This window comes from Dysidea avara, chromosome 8 (assembly GCF_963678975.1).
Source record: "Dysidea avara chromosome 8, odDysAvar1.4, whole genome shotgun sequence".
In the NCBI taxonomy this organism is placed as follows: Eukaryota; Metazoa; Porifera; class Demospongiae; order Dictyoceratida; family Dysideidae; genus Dysidea; species Dysidea avara.
This window is the reverse complement of record NC_089279.1, coordinates 8,415,739-8,438,631: the sequence shown is the minus strand read 5'-3', so window position 1 is coordinate 8,438,631 and position 22,893 is coordinate 8,415,739. Positions and strand designations below refer to the sequence as shown.

The 22,893-nt window shown below is 36.9% G+C and overlaps 1 protein-coding gene across 2 annotated transcripts in view; it reads left to right on the top strand.

Annotated features, from left to right (window-relative positions):
- LOC136264586 (uncharacterized) overlaps positions 1 to 22,893 on the top strand; it is a 47,829-nt gene that overhangs the window by 23,470 nt on the left and 1,466 nt on the right. The window contains exons 3-15 of one of the 2 annotated variants that reach the window (XM_066059353.1): positions 2,489 to 2,627; positions 3,955 to 4,044; positions 4,100 to 4,195; positions 4,251 to 4,337; positions 8,704 to 8,856; positions 8,913 to 8,987; positions 9,594 to 9,701; positions 9,757 to 9,843; positions 17,149 to 17,247; positions 17,298 to 17,324; positions 17,384 to 17,461; positions 22,445 to 22,506; positions 22,561 to 22,768. In XM_066059353.1, coding sequence (XP_065915425.1) covers positions 2,489 to 2,627; positions 3,955 to 4,044; positions 4,100 to 4,195; positions 4,251 to 4,337; positions 8,704 to 8,856; positions 8,913 to 8,987; positions 9,594 to 9,701; positions 9,757 to 9,843; positions 17,149 to 17,247; positions 17,298 to 17,324; positions 17,384 to 17,424 — 1,002 coding nt within the window. In that variant the 3' untranslated portion in view covers positions 17,425 to 17,461; positions 22,445 to 22,506; positions 22,561 to 22,768. The remainder of the gene's footprint in view (positions 1 to 2,488; positions 2,628 to 3,954; positions 4,045 to 4,099; positions 4,196 to 4,250; positions 4,338 to 8,703; positions 8,857 to 8,912; positions 8,988 to 9,593; positions 9,702 to 9,756; positions 9,844 to 17,148; positions 17,248 to 17,297; positions 17,325 to 17,383; positions 17,462 to 22,444; positions 22,507 to 22,560; positions 22,769 to 22,893) is intronic. The other variant, XM_066059354.1, reaches the window with a different exon arrangement.

The window sequence follows — 22,893 nt, the reverse complement described above, 5'->3', positions numbered from 1 at the left end:
ACATGTCCAACAATAATATCATCCAGCTTGACTGCTACTGCACATGAATCTTTGTTATTGTCAGTCTCTTGTTCACATACCAACTCTTTACCTATGACAGGATTCCATATAGCTTTACACACATGATGTCCTCTAACAACAAATTCAATGAGACATTCATAAGTGACAGCATCTCCCATTGTTACAGCTTCGTAAATTCTTTTAATATATGCTTTTGAATACATTCACACTGTATGGAACAGGTTACCATAAATCACACAGTAGGTGCTGAAGACAATTTCCTAAACTCATGGCAAAGTACTTTGAATTTGGTCTTGTATTGAATAGTAGTTGTATGCAGGAGCGCATCGAATCCTATGGACAAGGGAGCATGTAGCTTCATAAAGAGTGAAATTCAAACATGGCTGCCGTGTACTATAACAAGTAACTTTTAAAATTTCCTAATTAGGATATTATGCGGAGACCCATGCTCGATTATGTTACGTTTCTGCTATGACGAAACGAAGCTATGGAAACGAAATTGGAGGGATGGTAGCACAGGCTTAGCAAGACAGTCTTTCTACGGTCACTAATCACATGAAATCACGCTACTTGACTATTCCAAGCTCTACCTTCAACTCAACAATCTTCCTATTGAAGCAGTTTTACATAAGATGATGGAGTAGCAGCCCATTCAGTGTATCCCTATTGCGCATAAGAATGATATAACCAATTATATACATAGTAACACTGGACACCATGTTTGAATTTTGCCCGTAGTGTACGGAGTTACACGCTCCCTTGTCCATAGGATTTGATGAGCTCCTGTCGCATGTAATAAGTGCTCAGGTACAATAAATGCCACCCTTGAATAGTAGCCACATCAATTTTGGAGCTTAGGCTAATAGCAGCTGCAGCATTTAACTAAATAAATACAGTACTTGTTACTAAGTAATGAAAAACAGGGATTTGTGTCTTGCCACGTTGTTTAATTTCAGTCATGGGTTTAATCGCATGAATCATATGCAGTCTGATACAGACTTTAATGGCTAAGTGAATGGAACTTGTTGTAAGTTGATAGGAGCAACCACCATCGAGTTATGGGTCATCATAACTGTACTGTATAATTATTAGGGTTTATAAATGTTTGGACTTTCTGGTCAAAATATCGTACCAAAACCAGACCTTCATGGCACCTTGACAGTATTGGTGAGGTATAAGCCATCCTTACAGTGTCCACAGAATGGCCAAAAATGCTCTGATATGCTGCTATGGAATTTTAAAATATATGTATGTATTTACAAAATTTTATACTAACTGACTAACTGCCTGCCTGATGCCTTCAGATTAGCATAACTCGACAAGTGTAACTCAACAACTGCTAAGGCTACAGACCTGATTTTCACTGTTAGACATCCAGGCATACTGCAGTACATACAATGCATGCTTCATGGACTTACCTGTGTCCTCCTTTGTGTCCCATTTATCTTTGCTGGCAGCCAAAAATGTTAATTCACCATAACGCAGAGCATTGGTTCCCTACAAAATGGGAATCATCTGAGTTATTTGCTGTGACTGTATTGATTGCAGAAGTCCTTCATGTGGTGTTCTTTGTTTGTAATGCTGTGTAATGGGCTGAAAATTTCTTAAAGGTCCACTGAAATGATAAATACACTTTGGCTATTATCAATCCTTGCTACTAGTGGGATAGGTTGGTGCATGTGATTTAGTGAGATTTAGTTTTGTTTAGTAGATATAACACATTTTAGTGCATTGTGGTTAATTAATTATATTACATCATAATGCATCAGACAAAGAAACTTTAGTATGTGTGAGGTGCAGGTGCGAACAGAAATAGAAACAAACATACAAACATAAGCATGTGTTTTAGTAAACAAAATTTAAAAATATTGCATGTTATAAAGGAAAAAAAATTTAATCGAGCTCAGAGAAGCCAGTCTACCGTCTTGTTCACCTGCTCCTGGAGAGTTTGAAAATATTGTTTTTGTAGCTCCAATGGTATGTGTGTCACTGGCATTTGTGTACGATGCAGTAAATGTAAACAAGATCATTATTATTTCTTTGATAAAACCTTATTCATATGTATATGTACAAGTGACTACAGGCCTAAAATCATACCTCCATACTTTTTTTGATTTTCCCATCCATGGTGAACATTTTAAGCCAAATACCAACACTATAGACTAATGCAAACGGAAGTTATGGCTGCGAATGTAAGCACCTGTAGTTTATTTTCATTATAGTCGCTGTACAAATCAATTTCCTTGTTCTTCCTACTGTCTAGTGCTATAATTCCCAAACTACTCACCACAATACATACGCTGAAACTTTGGTGATCCATTCCTTGGACACTGTAGATAATGTTAAAAAAAAATAAAAAGAGAAATTTGGAAGTTGTACAAATTAGGCGGGTTATGACTGAGACAGTTACATATGCTATTGCATTGTTACTCTTACCAATAGTAGTGAACTCAAATTTTTCACACAGGATGCTGTAGTTTCTTGGACTAAAGTCCAAGAAATGACTTTTTCAAGTTATCATCTAGTGGCAGTATCGTGCTTAGAAGAAACACTTGATCTAGTTGATGGACAAGAGTTACAAGACATAGTACTCAGTGAACCTTCAAGTAAGTAGCACTTTTGACTGTAATAAGTTACTCTAATAGATTGATAGATGTCAAGGATTAGACAATGTACCCAGTTTTTTGATGTACTTAAAGGGACAGTGTGTTGTTATTGTTTCTATGGCAAAGCTGTTTAAGTTTATAACTTACTTAACACAAAGTAGTGGGTGAAGTTAGTGAAAAGATGCTTTAATCTTGTACTTCTACTGCTGTGAAGCATAGCGAGACACAACTGTATGAAATTAACACTGCACAACAACCTATCCCATGTATCTCAACCAAGTGAGAGTGTCACCACAGCAATTTGTCATAAGGCACCTGTTTCTAGTATCCTACCATTCCTGGTGTACATGCAGTAAAACTGTTATAATAACAGTTATGTAATGATTTCACTGGACGGAACTGAACATCTTTGATACCAATGCACTGTCCCTTTAACAATATGAGTATTTTTTCTATATGAGGTATCCTATACATGTATGGGGCACCCATGCACATATGGTGTCTCTGTTATGGTTACAGACAGATGCACTATGGCATATCAGACCCTTCCTATATAATGCCATAAGTAGCTTGTAGGGTATACCAACCATCAATACTGCAAAGAGGCTTTTAAGTAGCTAATAGGGAAGGCCATGTGAAGATACGTAGCTATGTAGTGCGACCAGAAAGTTGGCATAATTACACTTGTATTGCCATTGGCTTGGCTACAATTGATAGTGTGTGATGCATGGCCAACAAGGAGGCAGCTACAATGCTTTACTTCCAAAGAACAGTAAAAGCTAAAGCAACTCAATTGGAACCAAGAGCATCACACCATTTAGTTGTCCATCATTCCATTAATTGTGTGTGTGCGTACGTGCGTGTGTGTGTGTATGGAGGGGAGGTAATAGGCACGGGCAGTCCATTAAGACTGTGATAACTAAGCACCATCAAGTTCGGGTGTATGATAGCCTGGACTCAGTTTTTGTCTTTTCAAAACAAATATTTGGTCAGTGGCTGTTGCTCCACCAAAAGTAGAATAGGCAAACATTGTACTTGTACTATATTGGTTTGTAAAATATCATGGAATTCAAAGGTTCTGTTACTCCCCATCTCTGTGAAGAGGGAAGAAATGTAAGGGTCATGGTGTGCTTGTTTAGTAACAAAAGATAAGAATAGGAATTCTTATACCATTGAATTAAATGTACTGTATGTGTGGCCATGAATAGACAAATTTCATAAAACGAACTACTGAACATTTGAAAATGTCAGGTAAAGTGTTAAATTGCCTGACAAAAAATTTACAAATGTCCCTGGGCATGTCTTTATCATAATCATATTTCTATAGATTCTGAAGTAGTGATAGAGTCATCTTCTGTGGAGATAAGGTTGAGTTCAGGTTCTGTAGAGGAGACAGACAGCAGCACTGTGTTATCATGTGAGGGTTTCTTGTATTTCTTACTTATAATGACCTTGAATTGTCCTATTTGAAGGTTCCGAAGTGGTAATGGAGTCTTCTTTTGTAGATAATTTAGGTTTTGTGCTAGTGACAGAACCTGTAGAAGACACTGAAGCCATTGGATTACCATGTGAGGATATCTTGTGCACCTTTATGTAATGACTCTAATTTGTTATATTTTGTAGATTCTGAAACATCATCATTTACAAGTCCATTAAAGGGAATGTCGACGTTTTATCCGTTGCTATTACCTGAACCTGTTGTACCTTCAGGTAAGTCTTCATGTCTGTGTGGGCCACTCCAACTGGTAGTTACATTTCTGGTCCATTGCCCTCACCACTTTCTGAATATTTGAGTTTTCAGAATTATAGAAATGGCCAGTTTTTTTGAAATACCAATAGTACTTTGGATTTATAAAAGTTTGCGAATCTGCTTCCCTATATATTCATGAAAGTTCATAGTGCTTTAGTAGCTGACACAGCTTTGGTGAAGACAAACAATTTACTTAGGTATGTGAATAGTAATTAAGTGTTTAAATTGAAACCCTACTTGTTTGTGTAGGCGAAAACCACAGCTGTACAAATTCATGAGTGGACCTACCAATTTGTAGTAGCTATATCACCATGTTAACTTCATCAATTACAGTTTCACAATGAAATCATGTAGGCCTGTGCAGTAGTCATGACTAAACAGTTGTCGTGATAACTGTATGGCTTATTGTGATAACTTGATTATTTAGAGGTATTGAGATAAACTTCCGTAAATCAACAGTAGTTGGAGTTTACACTTGTGAGAAAAGTCCCCAACTAGTCGTGGCAGTGCTATGAAGACAATTTTGACAAATATATTGCTTGCCTGTAAACAATTATTATTCGTACTTGCAAACTACCCTGCCATAATTTTATTAATGTAAATGGTTTTCATTATCAACAATTGTTGAGATATAGGTTTTCCCATTATCGCATAGCCCTATAGTATGCTCGGGACAAAGTTAAGCTATGTAATTAATATGACAGTTAAAATCAATGCTAGCAATTATTAATGAAAACCTAGCTGCCGGAAATTTATACATTATAAAATACGAGTTGTAATGCAATTTTAAGCAGGGATCTCATCATCGCTGAATTTCTATACTAATATATCAGAAACTTAATTGTCAGTTGGGGGTGGTTATATCATGCTATGTTACCATAGTTGATTTCTGTACAGATGGTCATGGTCCAAATTTCAAGTGATGACCTTTTACAGTAGTTCTGAAAGCAAAGCTTTTTAATGAGAAGTGTACCACTCTGCGTGGGCAGTTCAAAGGTGCCGCCAGTGCCATAATTTGTATATGGCACTGCTGCAAACCGCAGCGAGTGCATTATACATTATAATGCACTGACTGCAGTGCAATATATGTATGGGTATTACACTGGCTGCGGATTGCAGAAGTGCTGGCAGCCGAGACCGCTACGACACCTCACCTAATAGGTAGAAAGACAACTCACAGTTGATTCGAATTCTTTTATAGCGTAACATGTAAAGTTGATTGTGGGGCTATAGCATCACTGGATCAAGGTCAACTAAGCAGCCAATGGCAATTGAAAAAAGCCAACAGAGTGGCCTAACCTCTAGTCTACATACATAAATGTACTTATAAACCTTACTAGTCTAATGCCATCCTAGCCTAGTCTCATGCCCAGCCGGGCTCGCGCTAATGCGCAAACACCATCTGGTGACAATGCTCGAGTTTTTTGGGCCTGGAAGTGCTATCCAGCCAAAATATTGGCTGGCCAATCAGAATCGAGGAGTTGCATAATTGCATGAATGTATTGGAAGTTGATGAAAGAGCGGACTATTTAAAGCCGTTTATTAGCCTAGGTTGCTCAAGAGGTTTGTTGTCAAGTTGTGTCTTCCGATCTCACGTACCTTATAAAACCGAATAGTGGTGACTCGACATTTCACCAGTAACGAAACATTATCCTCTACTAATAAGAGATTGTGTATAGAAAATTGCCCTTTTGTGAGTTTTACTTTATTCCTAACCATTTTCAAATGGTTTTTCACTGTTTTTAAGCGATTATGTAACTCCTTGATTCTGATTGGCCAGCCAATATTTTGGCTGGATAGCACTTCTGGGTCCAAGAAACTTGAGCATTGTCACCAGACGGTGTTTGTGCATTAGCGCGAGCCTGGCTGGGCACGAGACTAACTAGATTTTAAATAACCCTCACCATTACTAGTGCTGAGCGATAGTAAAAATTTTACTATCACGATAGTTACTCATTAAATATCGCGATAGTGAATACTATCCCGATAGTTTATGAAACACTTTGCTCTTAACAAAGTCTTAGTTGTATAGCTATAATTTGCAGTCATATAGAAAGTTATTTTGCATGCACAGGACATTTGTTAATTAACTGGGTGGGCAGCCGATGAATATGGACTTTTGGTATAGCTTTTACAGGCCACTCCTTTGTAAGAAAGCTGGAAATACTAACTGTAAAACAGTATAGAAGGGTTGTTGATACCATTTTAATGCAGATCTGAGCTTATTATAACTATCACAATAGTGATATCCCTACTATCGCGATAACGATAGTGATTTACTATTGCAATATATCGCACTATTGATACTATTGCTCAGCCCTAACCATTACATTCGATTGTGGCAGCCAGTTTTGTCTTGCCACTAGATTCGAGTTGAGATAGTAAGAATTAGGCTAGTAGTGGTTCAGTAGTTACGTGATGATCAAGAGCCAAACAGTGAATGTAGGTTATTGCTATAGCTCATAGGCATAGCATACTAACTTTGGCCAAACGCAATATCTTAGGTGGCTGTGGTACTGTAGAGAGAATGTCACTGCAACGTTCGGCTTGGTCACCCACAATCGATGTTAGAAACCTGGCTTTTATAACAGGTGCAGCTGTCCTGTGGGACTCTCCCCACCAATTAGCTGAATGGTACATAACAGTTATACAACGTGCACTCATGTTCTGCCTGTATAAATGCACTCGTGCCCATTGTGTAACTATATAATAAACTCCTGCTCTATTTGTAACAGGATCCTTGGACAGTGAACTGTGGATCAGGAGAAAATCACTTGTGTCTTACTAAAATTTTTTTGCTTACTGTAGTTAGTCATACAACACATATTGGCTTTATAATGATAAAGATACACAAATCAAGAGCTAGATGACACTTTGAATAAACTCTTGCCTATACCTAGCTTACTTGTTTGGAAGCCAAGTAATTTGCTTGTAACAATGTATATTCAAAAAGAATCTATGAAACATTTTCAGAGGCACACCATACTTGCAAGTATTCATGGTGGTATCATATGCAAATGTAGGACACGTGCAATATGCATTGTACGTACTGCAGTATGCCAAAAGGCACCTGTTTGGCTGATGCGACATCGAACAGTGAAAAAATCAACCCTGTAGCCTTAGCCGTTATCAAGTTACAGTACATAGGTATCAGGCTGTCAGTCAGTAGAACTAAATAATTAATAAAAAAACTTTTGTTTGTACCAAGCTATTGGAAACATGTCTGGTCGTACTGAAGGCACTTTTGGGCTTAGTTGTACCTAACCATTATTGTACTTTGGGTGAAAAGATCAAAGTGAAAAGTGTACTTTTATTTCCATATTGTACACTTGGCTCACACTTCAAAGCTGGCAGTGTGCTGTATTTTCCCAAGTGTGCTGTATTTTCCCTTTGATCCCAATACAGCACTGTTGAAACAGTAAACAAGTTGACCAAAGCATGACCAATGCCAGACACATTATCGCATTCCTGTCGCCAAACCACTGCAATGTTATGAAGCCATTCAACAATTATGATGCATCATAAACACACAGAACAATGCCATGACCTAAATACAAGTGGGCGAATTAACCTGAAAGCCATTTAGCGAATGCAGTTAGCAAAGGAACAGCGTTAGTCAACACTACAAAGTGACTCCTGTCCACATTGTAAAGCCAGGTGGAACACGATAAGTTAATTCGCTTCCAGTTCCTTCGTGATACGCCATACCATGGCTTCTATAAATGCACTCTCACCTGCGAAACACGATATTAAGCCTCTCTATAACATAGTCACAGACTTACTCATGGGCATTAAGCCAGGCCTCAACCGAGGAGCAAGCAGTTGGCCATTTACTGTCGCTCTCGGCAGCTCAAATCAATTGAAGCTATGTAGCTAGCTTCACGCTGGTGCAGTATGAACGAGTATGAATAATGCCTCGAATAGCTAGTTAATCACTGCAATAGCTACACACAGTCTCGAACTTATGCGGATAGGCACTCACCTCCTGCTACTTGACGTCACCCCCACTCTTTGCAGCCACTACTTTAGTACAATAAACCAGTTAAAGCACCGCCATTGCTCGTGCAATATGGAAAAAATAGCACTCGGGCATGGTCTTGAACCTAATACAGTACTCGGCTTCGCCTCGTGCTGTATTAGTCTCTCGCCCACGCCCTCGTGCTATTTTTTCCATATTGTACTCGCAGCGGTGCTTTAACTAGTATATATTGTCAAGGCACCATGAAGGTATTGTGAGGCTGGATTTAGGGCCAGAGAAATCCAAACCTTCATGATCCTATAAGTTCTATCATACTGCATGATTAACTAAATTTTCTAATTGTGTAGATTCTGAAGCAATGATGGAGTCATTGTCTGAAGCAGTGCTGGAGTCATTGTCTGAAGTAGTGATGGAGTCATCATCTGTGGATGTAAGATTGAGTTCAGTTTCTATAGAGGAAACAGAACCTGTAGCAGACACTGAAGCCATTGGATCACCATGTGAGGACATCTTGTGCACCTTTATATAATGACTCTAAATTGTTATATTTGTGTAGATTCTGAAACATCGTTATTTGCAAATCCATTAAAGGAAATGTCGACATTATATCCATTGCTATTAACTGAACCAGGTAAGTCTTCATGTTTGTGTGACTAATCTCTTGCCTAACTGGTAGCTATATTACTAGTCCTATCCCTTCTCTTAAGATGTAACATTTCAGAAATGTATGACAAAGAGACAGTTTTATCCTCTTTTGCTCCTGCTAGCTTTATCAATGTAAACCTATCAGAAATTTAACATCTAACAAAGTATGGTAGGAATCATGAAGTTTTGGACTTTTAAATATCAAACCAGCCTCACAATACCTTCATAGCATCTTGGCGAGGTATGATCAAGTCCAAAAACATCTTCAGAGCAACCAGAAGTGCTTCTGATAAGTTGCTACGGAATATAAATAAATTGTATTTAGCAGAATTTTCTACCGATTAGTCACCTGCAGCTGCATTCCTGCCTGCCTAATGCCTTCAGACAACCATAACCTGATATCGACTGAAGCTATGGGCATAAGTTTTTGACATTGTGTCAGCCTGACAGGTGCCTTTTGGCATACCACAGTACGAAAATGTATACATCATGGACTTACGTTTCTTGGCCACTATCGTTTGATGTCACCTGTAACATAAAAAAACAAATTAATCTGTTTGTTGTTTCATTAATGAAATATCTAATGGTGTAGATTCTGAAACAGTGATGCAGCCATCGTCCGTGAGTATAAGATTGAGTTTGGTTTCTATAGAGGAAACAGAACAACCTGTAGAAGACACTGAAGCCATTGGATCACCATGTGAGGATATCTTGTGCATCTTTATGTTATGACTCTAAATTGTTATATTTTGTAGATTCTGAAACATCGTCATTTACAAGTCCATTGAAGAGAATGTCAACATTTTATCCGTTGCTATTAACCGAACCTGTGGTACCTGCAGGTAAGTCTTCATGTCTGTGTGACTCTAATCTCTTGCTTAGGCCACTCTAACTGGTATTTACTGTAGTATAGGTTAGGAACCCAGACCGAGTTTCCTAAACAATGGGATCATTTTGTATGAGTATATAGGTGGAGTCATTGTAGGATTGAATATGTCACTTAAAAATCGTCATGCAATGTAAAAATACAGTAAGTGACTGTGTGGACAGGAAGTGCGGAAGACCGAACACGTATTTGTCAAAAAGCTATAGAAATTGAAGCTCATACTTATTGCTGCTTCCTTAGTAAAGGTATACGTGCAATGGTATTGCAAAATGTGTGGCTAAGTGTCAGTAAGAAAAGTTATGATTTGTTAATAACATTGGTGAACAGTGGTCAGCACAATTTTAATTATGGATCACACCCATCAGGTAACACTAATTAACCATTCTACAAGGAAGCTTACCCATCTATGTCTTTGCTAATAGTTCAATAGAAGATAAAACAGGCGTAATACACTTACTAAAATGCATACGCTCTAAACAGAATTTCCATGATATCTCTGAGTTCATTTGTCACAACAATTGTAGCTACAGCGTTCTGCTCTACTACAGGCATGCATGCTGATAAAAAGAATACAGTAGATAAACTCGTATTGGCTTGGGCAACTGGTTGCCCACTCTGGGCTATTAGCCTGCAATATGCATAGAAGAGTGTAGTAAATCAATGATCGAAAATGAGATTTGCAATGCTTGAGGTCTTTCTATTAGCAGGTCTCAACCTTTTAAGGACTTGCTAGCAAGTATCTTAGTGGTTTTTAAAGATCTGATCTTCCTAAAATCAAAGCGTATTGTACATACGATTATCTAAGTTATGTTTTTGGTCCATAGCCCTCACCCCTTCTCTCAGGTGAGATTTCAGAAGTGTATGGCAAAAAAAACTCACATTGATATGCAGAAAGTGTCAAATTTCAGATACATTTATCAAGCCGTAGTAATAAAATGAAAATTAGGCCTTATCCAGCCAGAGATTGACAAAAGTGTAATGTAATGTTCCGTAATAGAACAGTCATACAACCATAATAATTGTGCTGGATTTGCCTTTGTGTCACATTTCTTTTCTGTGCCCATTCGCAGTAGCATGTCTATAGGTTAGTGTAAAGTCAACCTAGTAAGGATAAAATGGAACTAGTCCATAAGTTGAGTTTCACGTATTGTTCTCTCTGTATGGGGTTGTGAAATGGGTAGAACTTCGCCTAAAACAAAGCAAAACTGCTACAGTAGGACCTCCATTATCCGAACACTTGTGCCAGCTAAATCACAAAAGTGTTTAGATAAGTGAATTTGTTTGGATAAATGAAGCCCGTTGATTTATATACAGAGCTCTGTTGAACTACTCTAATAGAACATACACTTGTTGACAAAACACCCTAATAGAACAGTCACCGCTACTGTTCGGATAATCGAAGTTCAGATAATCAAGGTCCTACTGTACTGTGATATGTACAGCAGGTACAAATGTTTCGTCATCCAATTTAACCTTTCCATTCTTTCCTTTGATGTAGTGTTATAGACGTTCACTTATGACGAATATGTTACAAAACATACGTAAGGGTAAAGAAAAATCATTAGGGACCATTACAAAGAAATGGTTAAACAAGTGGATCATCATCCAAGGTGCAAATTTAATCCCTATATGAATACAAATGTACGTGACTAAGCTGCTAAGGTAAGGTTTAAATTTTTGCTTCAGGTGATCATCTCTAATTTTTGTGCAAGAAACTGTAAACTTTAAACCATACTGTTTAACTGCTCCCTACTAAATAGCAAAACTCCTAATTTTTCTCTACACTTCAAACACTTGTGTAATTGCATGGTACAGTGGATCCTCACTTATCCGAACCTCAGTTATCCGAACACCTCGATTATTCGAACACCTTGATTATCCGAACGCCAAATGTGACTGTTCTATTAGAGTATTTTGTCATCAGTGTGCATTCTATTAGAGTAAATGACTGTTCTATTAGAGTAGTTCAACGAAGCTCTGTATATAAATCAATGGGCTTCATTTATCTGAACAAATTCACTTATCTGAACACTTTTAGCTAATTATAAGAACAAAGCTGTTCGGATAACTGAGGATCCACTGTACTGCTTTTGTTGCAAAAAATGAACTCTTTGACAAGTTGACAATTTGTGCTGTTTTACAAAAGAAAGATGTACACAGTGCTGGCACTATAAGCAATAATACTCAATTGTGGAAACTTGTTTTCTTTATTGATTTTGTGGCCACATAAGGTAACAAGTTCAGTAATCCATTCCATTGAATTGATATGCACGATGCAATAATTAAGACTATCTAGACCATCAAATATATTGTTGATATAGTAATCCACATTTACACTGACCATGGAATGAGTGTTCTGTTAAATGTATTTTAAAATTATATTTGTCAAGTTATAATATTGCAGATTTTGCAAAAACTTAAAGGGTATATAATCACTAGCTATAGGGCTGGGACAAATATTGAAATTTACCTTCAAACATTCACTAATAAAAATGTTCGAAGCTTTTCAAGTTGCAGCTTTTCTTGTATTTATGCATAAGTTTTATCTTTCTAAACCTGTTTAATCAGTTTGTAAACATTTGGAAAGTGCATAGCAACAGTACTGAATGATGTGATTGATTGATTGATTGATTGATTGCAAATGGGCGTGGCTGCTATACTGTAATCATGTATAGGTAAATACCAAGTAATGGCTAAAAGAACATTTTCCATGCATTGTCTATCACTTTATAACGTTTTTTAAGGTTACAACTACGATAGCAACCCAAACTGAAATGGTTTAAAAGTGGGCGTGGCACACGAAGATTGATTGCGAAGAGATGAACATTGATTGTGCAAGATGAACAAGCAGCTGCAATAAGGATAACAATGTTTATTTGTAATTCTTTCATAGACTATGAGTGCATTATGAAGCTTTAAAGGATACTTTTATAATTCAAAGTTTACTTAAAGGGGCAATGCATTGCAAATGTGTTTTGTTGCAAAGCCATTCAAGGTTGCATATTATTTCGTGTACAATAAAATCATGTGTCAGTGGATGGGAGAACAATCATAAAAACTATTTGCTGTAAAAGGAATAAACAAGCAACTGGGAAGTAATTGACACTACACAACAACTTGTGTTCATGTATCACAACCAGGCGAGTTGTAACAGCAATGTTATTGTGTGAAACAAAATGCTTCACGCCTTCTACCATAATGTATTGCTTTTGTTACAATAATATACAGCCCAGGGGGCATTCTAAGCTAGCTCACCTGGCTTACAATCATCGTATATTCAAAGACATGTGATCCATAACAATGACGTGTTTTGTTTATGATTACATCATAAACTTGAACGGCTTCACGTATAAGTAATTCAAGATGCATTACCCCTTTAACTTTTGCATGGTAAGGCCAATTTTATTGATAATAGCATTTCTGATATTAGATGCAGGCTGGCAGGAATTCAACGAAAATCAACAATAAGGTGACCACTCAATTAGGCATTGTAGCTGCTGCTGTTGCTGCGGTTAGGCAAGAAGTACATCTCAGACCCAAGTGACATTGAGCAGCAAAGAAATTTAGCGTTAGGTTACACTTCTCTGATGGCATCAGTAAGCCAGTCAGTGGAAAATTATGAAGAAATTCTGTAGAAGTTGAGCATTTTGGGGCATATTTGGGGATTGATTCTACCTAGCCAATGCAACCAAGTCATCTTGAAGGATGGGTGAGGCTGGATTCTGCCTGGGATTCTGGGTGATATTTTTTGGCGGAAAAGTATAAATCTTTATTTATGATCCGACAGAAATGTTGTAGCATCACCTAGCCGCTTTAGTAATCTGCTTATTCCCTTGATTTTCTAGCTCTTCAGTTTATAATGTTTGTAAAGACTGCAGAATTTTTTTGTGATTATGTAAAACTTATATGTGTTCTTGTCATCAGCCAAAGCACATACAATATTATTTTCTAAGCAGCATAAAGTGTATCCATACAAGCCCACCAGACAACTCCAACATTAGTCTGTTATGTGATGGGCATGTAGACACTTTGTAGTGCAGTAGAAGTGGTACATTCGACTTACGGAACTATTCTTGATACGCTACATAGATGGGTATGATTAAGTAAAGCGATTGAAGCAGAAACTATTTTGCTCCAAATCAAATCTTTCAAATTCTTGGTCTCATTAATTTTATTTTAATTGTCGTGTATTAAAAGTTTAACAGACCACCTGCAAGGTACTCAAACCAATCTTGCAAAAACATGTGACCTTGTTACTAGAACTTTGCAGTTGTTTAGGATTGATGGGGAATGGGATTAAATACATTACTGAATCTGCTCCATTTTTTTGTCATTGAGGTGGCACCTTGTAGGCCCTGCTGTAACAGGCAAGTACAAAGAAGGTTACAGAATGGAATACTCCTAGATTAGAATCAATTGGATATGAGAGGCCACAACCACCAGCAGTGAATTTAAGGTTGCTGTGTATTTTTAATTTTAAACTCAATGGTAAGTAAAATACACAAAAGGTTCTATCACAAAAAGCATTGCCTTGCTATACCAATATATTAAGCCACAAAATCTAGTTACGTCACATCATGATGTAAGACAAAGAACCGGAAGTACTGCTATTACACTTTACAATAGAAAGGTGAGATAAATAGTGAAAGTCTAATGTGCAGGTGGCAATACCAAGCTCTCCTTTTCAACTTCACAGTGTTCCAAGATTACTTGAACATTCAGCTGGAAAACAATAGTAGAGTTGTTCTGTAGTTGCCTGTAGCTCAGCCTGTAGTGCTTCACACTATCAAAGCTCATGCTTCATTCATATGCACTGAAGTAAGATTAGCTCAGTTTGTCTACAAAGCTGGGTAAGTAGTACCATGAAACAAACAATGGTATCTATATTACACATTCCTGAATTGTTTCTCTGCCTGATAGAGGTAATATTTCGTGCATATCTTGCCAGTGGCACCATCACAATTGTTTTTTTCTCATGATTTTCTACCTCCATCCACTGTACTGGACCCTTAAATGTATTCAAACTTCCAAGAAATGTACTTAGACGTGCTTTGACCACTGTACTGTTGATTTACAGTCTCTTTAACTGACATTCTCGAGCGTTCTTCAACACAAGACCAGCATAAAATGCACTAACTATCTCCCATAGGCTGCAAAGCAAGTTCTTACCATGTTTCAAGTTGTTATGGTAGATATGGCGTGAAACTAAATCAAATCTAGCTGTGCATGGACACTTCTGTTGCTGCAATGGTACCTCAAAGTTTCTTTGTCTGATGCGTTATGATATAATATAATTGACTAACCACAATACACTAAAATGTATTATATCTACTAAACCTGACTAAATCACATGCACCATTAGTAGCAAGGATTGATAATTACCAAAGTGTTTTTTTGCCATTTCAGTGGACTGTTAAAATGCCTATGGCCTTCTTTCTTGTACACAATATCACTGTGTATTGTTGAAATAATTCATACAAAGTTGTGCGTATATGATGCTATTGATGCATGTGAGTTATAGCTTATCATAATTGTGATATGTTGTTGCATCCTACAATTGTGAAAGAGGCAAAATGTCACAATTGCTCAGCCCTACACATGTACATAATTTACACTTAGTACACATTATGCTATGCCATTTTGATTTTATTTGTAGTATTTTTATGATTTTGTAAACACTAACAGCAGCTGTGACTTCATTGATTTACTGTTATGAATTCTACTGCAGTATACTTATCATCCAATAACCAACTTTGATCCAAAGCATTGAGAGCAACAGACACTGGGACACGTTATACATGTAGATGTAACACAACCATAGTGGGCACTAGTTTTAAATAAAGCCGAGTGTCATTTAATTGGCACGTGATTAGGATTCGAATCTTGGTAGGTTGATCTGGGTTACAACCGTTTAGCTGACCTTTGTTTTTCTGCTGGATTGAAGATATTGTTTTTTGATTGAACTGTAACTTGAGATGTCTTTATGATGAAAGATGGAAGTTCAACAATGAGGCCATGCGAACTGGCCAGTGTGTATTGGTTGGAGAAAGGAATAATTGTTGGCATTGGTTGTTGCAAGGAGAAATGAAATTTGGTGTTATTGTATCAGCAATTGTTGTGAAGAAGTGGAAGATACCAAAGTATGTCAGAGTCTCAAACTATATGATCAGTGTTCATTATGACATGCGGAAAACTGGCCCAAAGGATAGTTATAAGCTACATATCACAATGTGTTAGAATGCGTGTCTTACATAAGTCTAGTGAGTGAAGTATTTATCTCTCCCGAGCATAACGTGAATTTATAAGACTACTAAGACCATCAGAATGATTAAGTCTGCTATGCCAAGAAGATGTCATGAGTAGATAGAGGTAGAGATGACATTTGAGCTGGTGACAGTTAATCTGCAAACTGTGGTATAGTTTTGCTAGTATTTACTACATTGTTTTTGTGCAATAAAATAGTGTTGCTCTATAGGTAACAGTAGTAGTGTATACATGTAGCTAGGCACAATAATGCACTTCAACAAGTTCTCAAAAGTATGGAGAGTCCGCAAAAGGATGGAACTTGCATTTTTGTATGTATATTGTTTGGAACTGAAGTGGTTCATTGGCCAAGTTATTGTTTGACTATTTTACCGTTCTTTATTTACATGTACAACAAGGAACAACACCTACAGCAGTAAGCAAGCCCACACCATGCTAACAAGTTGATCACGTGATCGGTCACGTACAGCTGTATGTCCAAAGCCTACGTTTGAGATCAACTGTTGTGTACGTGGATATCTTGTATATCATCGACTATGGACTGCAACAGTTGGTGAAAATCTTACCTGCACACGAGAACCTACAAATGAGAGTAATAGATATACAGTAGCCATTATAAAAGACGAAAGTATTATTGGACACATCCCTTGGAAATGTCACGAGTTTGTTTGCTGTTTCTTCAAAGAGGAAGTAGTATTACTTGTTTAATAACTGGAACACGGGTGGATTTACCACGGGGTGGGATGGACACTCATGTGCTGGTTAAAATTAAAACATGTGCAAAAAAATCCAATGTTTGTTTATATTCGCGTGTTAAAGTTTCTTGGATGTAGCTAACCTTGAAAATTTATTACCGTCGAAATTTACAGTCTTCTTAAGTGCATGCATGGATTCTGATAAAGTTGTTTTGTATAGCTGCACTTATATGTCTATAGTATTGACATAACTCTGGTATAGCTTATTAACTAAATTGTGTATATTTTATCTAATTGTGTAGATACTGAAGTGATGATAGAGGCATCTTCTACAGATATTTTATTAAGTTCAGTTTCTTTAGAAGAAACAGATTATGAAACTGTAGCCATTAGATTACCATGTAAGGATTTCTTGTGTGCCTTTACAACCTTGAATTATCTTATTTTGAAGGTCCTGAAGTAGTGATGGAGTCACCATGTGAGGATTTCTTGTGTACTTTTATGTATGTAGTGACTCTGATTTGTCGTATTTTGTAGATTCTGAAGCAAGATCAGCTACAAGTGAAACATTGGCATAGTAACCAAATCAAGACACCAAATCTTCAGAACCCTTAGGTAAGTAAACTAATCTATGGTACTCCACTATACGTAAGTGTGTTAGAATATTTTAATGCTGATTTTTTGTTTATTATGTTTTGTTTGTATAGAAACAGTGTATACTTTATAGGTGATTTCCCTTCCTCACATTAGGTTGGGAAGTAATAAAACCCGGAATACGGAATAACGGAACAGCGGAATAACGGAATAAGCGAAAATTACATTCTTAATATTTTACTACTATATATACAGTCTATAGCATTTATACAATACTCACCTCGTAGCAATTCCACAAAGAATCACTAAGGCGATCCTCAGGGCGATCTTTAAATAGAACTAGCACAAAACTAACCACTCTAGAATAGTCTAACTATGCTAAAATGCTTTCTAATACACTTTACTACAAAATCGCTACAACACTATTATAAGTTCTTTCTGCTACAGCTACTTATACCAGCCATCACACACGAGCAACTGCCCGAATTTATTAGTGACAACATTCCATCCTAAGAAATCTTCTCTGAAATAATCTACTTTGGCTAACCTGTTAGTTATCCATCGCCAAACAAGCTTAATGTAAATTCAAACGGTTAAGTGCTGTATTTAGCTGACATCACTTTGTGCAGCTTGATTCTAATAAATCTGGGCAGTTACTCGTGTGTGATGGCTGGTATAAGTAGCTGTAGCAGAAAGAACTTATAGTGTTGTAGCGATTTTGTAGTAAAGTGTATTAGAAAGTATTTTAGCTTAGTTAGATTATTCTAGAGTGGTTAGTTTTGTGCTAGTTCTATTTAAAGATTGCCCTGAGGATCGCCTTATTGATTCTCTGTGGAATTGCTACGAGGTGAGTATTGTATAAATGCTATAGACTGTATATATAGTAGTAAAATATTAAGAATGTAATTTTCGCTTATTCCACTGTTCCATTATTCCGTATTCCGGGTTTTATTGCTTCCCCATTAGGTTGAATAATCAGCTCTTCACTATATAAACAATGTACACCTTAATTTGTGTACTAAGTAATTTAATTAAAATTCATGCACTCTGATACTGTTTTCCCTCAGCTAGTCTATAACTTTATATCATTACTATGCAAGTAACACTTGTAATGATTGAAACAGATACCTAGAAACTTACCCTACAAAAAATTACATGAAAGAAAACATTGAGTGTAGATAACATTCATGCAAGTATTACATACTTGTAAAACATAATTAGGGACCCGTCGATTTCGCCAGCTAAATTTTTGGCTTAATGGTTGGGTAAAAGCAATGAGCAAAATGCTGGCATAATAGGTGCAATTTTTGCGAAGTGGACATAAAAATTGCACAAAAGATCGAGATACTCTAATAGAACAGTCAGACACGCTAAAATATCGACAATGCATAGCTAATTGTTACAGGAACAACAAGTGACAATCGAGGTACCCTAATAAAACAGTCACACATGTTAAACAATATTAGCTGGCTTCTTGCTTTACATGTTAGAAGTAATTTCTGATCGAGATACTCTAATAGAACAGTCACTATAAGGCGAAACTGTAGCTTTGCACTTGGAAATATTCAATTAACAAAGATCAGTGCTGAGCAAAATTTATAATTCTTGAGCAAAATATGGAGCATAATAGGTGAAAAATAAAAGAATTGTTGGAAAGAAAAATAGGTAGAAAAAAAAGCAAAATAGACTGGACCCTAAACATAATCCATAGTTTGTTGTTCCTATCCATTCCCAGTAATCAGTAACTGACTCGCTAGTTGATGTGTATTCCGCCTACTGAAAGAGCATATTTATGTTTAAGTCTTCACCATACAATACAGTATGATACACAATATGGTACTTTTTTTCTATAAGAATCCTCGGTGTAATTAAACATGTGGGCTGTTAATAAATCTTCATCGTCAAGTACCAGCTATTATCCCTTTATACAGTTATAAAAACTATAGTGTAAGAGTGTACAAAAGTGGTAAGCAACCCAAAATGCAAACATTCATATTAAATTTAATTAAATGCATGGTGGCTGATCAAATGTTTGTTAAGACTCTAGGAAAGTGGTCAACAACCGAGCTGCACTGTTAAATTGCATAAAATGAGACCTGCCTTTTTTTCCATGGTTGTACATCAAAATATCGCTGCATAGGCATGCTATGGTAGTACGTGTTTAGTAGGATTATAATCCCTCTAAGGTGGCATCTAAAAACCATCATAGAAATATCATATCCAATGAAAGTTGCCTTTACAGAATAGTCTTACTCCATTCAACATCAAGTACAGCCTTAAAAACAAGAAAACAACCAACAGGAGGCTGTGTATAGAATTGTTTTTAGCCAAAAACCTTTATTTTTTGTTTGCCTGCCTCACTGCCTGACCATAGTTGCAAAGCTAGAGGCTAAACGAAGCAGCACACGGCCACCATTTTATACCACAGCAAAAAACTCATAGGTGGTACGTGCCTTTTGGGAATCTAACGTTCTGTGCTTTTCGTTCCTTTTATCTTCAATTAAATGGTTGTTTTCTTCTTCATACCAGGAAACCATGCTAAGGCATTAATTTTTCTTGGAAGAGCATATTTAGTTGCCATTAGAAGAAAGAATGACACCAGACTTAATAGTTTCGTCTGATCATGGCCTAGACTTGGGTTCAAATACAGTGCATATAGTATTTAATTGCAAATACAAATAGTAGCTACTTAATTTTTCTATCTACACTGTACATATATGTTACCTTCTAATCTATACACATAATATCATTATTTTTGTTAGTACTGTAAACTAGTGTTATTAAATTGTAAGGCACAACATGCTAGCTCTATGTATGTACATGGGGTATATGTGTATTGTATGCTATTGATTTCATCTAATATTTTCCGTGTAATACTGAAAAGTCTTTCAATGGGTACATACACTGTAAAAAGCAACACACGCAAAGATTGGGTTGCTAGTTTAGCCAACATGGAATATATAGTTTCCAGAACTTAAATGGATCCTTCTTTTGTGGTGAGCATGGTAACAATAAATATTCTTTGACCGTCAACGTGGTATAATGGTATTAGAGGATACTTTCTCACTTATCAAATCATTGATAAATGCCAGTGGCGTATATAGCCAAGGGTAGGCCTGGTCAGCATGTGCCCACCAAAATTTCCCTAGGAGAGCAGCACCCACTTGCTTTTGTTATTATGAACAAGAGCCAAATAGTGCATACCTTGGTAGTCGATATTTTTGTTGTAAATCAGTAGTTGATATTGATATAAGTTCAATAATTACATCACGTGACCCAGGTAGTTACAGTGCTTTTATTTAATGCACATCATCACGTGATCCAAATTTTAGGCGGGACACAAGGAAGGAGGAATCCAGTCAATTTTTTTCGCATCTGGAATATTGAATTGTGAGCAACAGCACAGATGTTCTTTTGTTGGTGGGGTGAAGTGACCTATTACAAGTAATAGACAAAATGGTGTAGTAGGTTGGAGGTGAATAATTGCAATTGGTGGTTGAATTAAGCCATACGATTATCTCAAGAGTCAGGCTGTAGTATAAACTGGTACGATGAGTTAAAGCTTAAAGGAGGGCAGACAAGGAGGTGTAATAAGTTAGTTTCAATTTCTAGCTTCTATATCATTCATGCAGTAGCATTAGACTAGTGAAATAAGCTGCAGGAACAGCAGCGTAGCATATTACTAGCTAGCTAGATACATTTATGCACTTTTGAAACAGTTTTTAAACCAAATGTATGTAGAGTCCACTAAGGATGGACTCGCATTTTGTGCTAGTTAGTTGCATGGGGTGAAATGTGTGAGTGAGTGAGTAAGTGTGCCCACCCATCCGTGGAGGCCTGGCTATGCCACTGGTTATCGCTTATGGTCAAAGATTCATTTGATTTATAATATTATTTTGGTGGTAAAAGTATTTGAAGTAATCGTAAGTATTTAAATACATTAGGAAAGTATTCAATTACAAATACCTGTACAAATACATCCAGTTTCTAAGCTACAAATACAATTACAAATATGATTGCTCAAAATTTGTATTTAAATGCAATTAAATACAAATACTCATGTATTTGACCCCACGATTGGATCATGCATCTCAACTATTAAGTACTGTAATAACAATTACTTCGTTTTCAGCTTCCTGTTACACAGAGTATGAAAAATACTACAAGAAGAACCTCTGCAATCAATCCAGTCACAACAGAAAACTTGAACGATTCCTGTTACAAACATATAGAGAAGCCATCACGGAGTGTTACCATGAACTGACATCTTGCGCTGTTAGCAAAGATAAATGGGATACTAAGTAGGACCATGAAGCTTGTTTTGTATGTTCTGCAGTACAGGCTGTATGTCAAAAGGCACCTGTCAGGCTGAAGCAACATCAAATAGCAGTGAAAAAAAAAGCAGCCACAATCTATTGAGTTATACTTGTCTGAAGGTATCAGTCAGTCAATCATTCAGTCAAGCAGGCAGCACCACCCCATAGGCACATTTAGCCACTAAAAGCCAGCTAGGTATTTTGCAGATAAAAATTAATGCACATGGTCCTTTGTATGCCATTGTATTGTATATGACATTTGGCTCATAACTGAATTACTCATGATTGTATGTCACTGATCCCTACAACAATGTAGACCACATAGCATAATTTATTACATATTTGTGCATAAAACTGCTCTTCATCAAGAATTTCAGTCCTGAAACATATAAAGTACCTTTAGCTTTTGGGGGCTGTGCCCCCCAGATGCCCCTTCTCCATGTGCCCACTACCCTGATGCACCCCCCTTGGATCCATCGCTGAAATTACACTGAATAAATTATTTTTACAGTTTTGTAGCAATCTGTTGGAAGTATTGAAGGTACAGTAGTATTGAAGGTCCTTTTGGGCTTGGCCAAGTCACCATGAAACTGTTTAGAGTGATGTTTTTACCAGAAAAGCCCAAAACCTTAATATATGTGTACAGTACGATACATATCTCTTAAATATTCTGTTTCCCCCACCATAGCAACAGTATGGTAGTTATAGAGATTACAGCAAAGAGGCAGAGTGTGCCAAATACTCCTACTAGTGAGTTGATATACTACACTTTGTTACTCTCATGTACAACATTTTCCCCTTCAGTTTATTACCCCAATATTGTCATCATGTTGATCACTATGGTTACCGGCTGTTTTATGGTGTCCACTCACTGGATGGCTTACTATTTGCTTGTGCTTCACAAGATCAGAATATTCACCTATTTGATACTAGCAGTGGAAAATATTGACTGATGAAAAGTCTTCTAGCACCAGAAGTTGGGTGGAGTGTATTAGATGTGTGTTTACAGTCTGTAAGTACTGAATTCTCTATAGGGAGACCTGCTAGTTATTTTTTCCCATTAAAATGACACATGTACCAGTGTATTTTTGGAGTATGTTAGCAAAAAACAGTGTTCTTCACATCAAAATAGTTCAT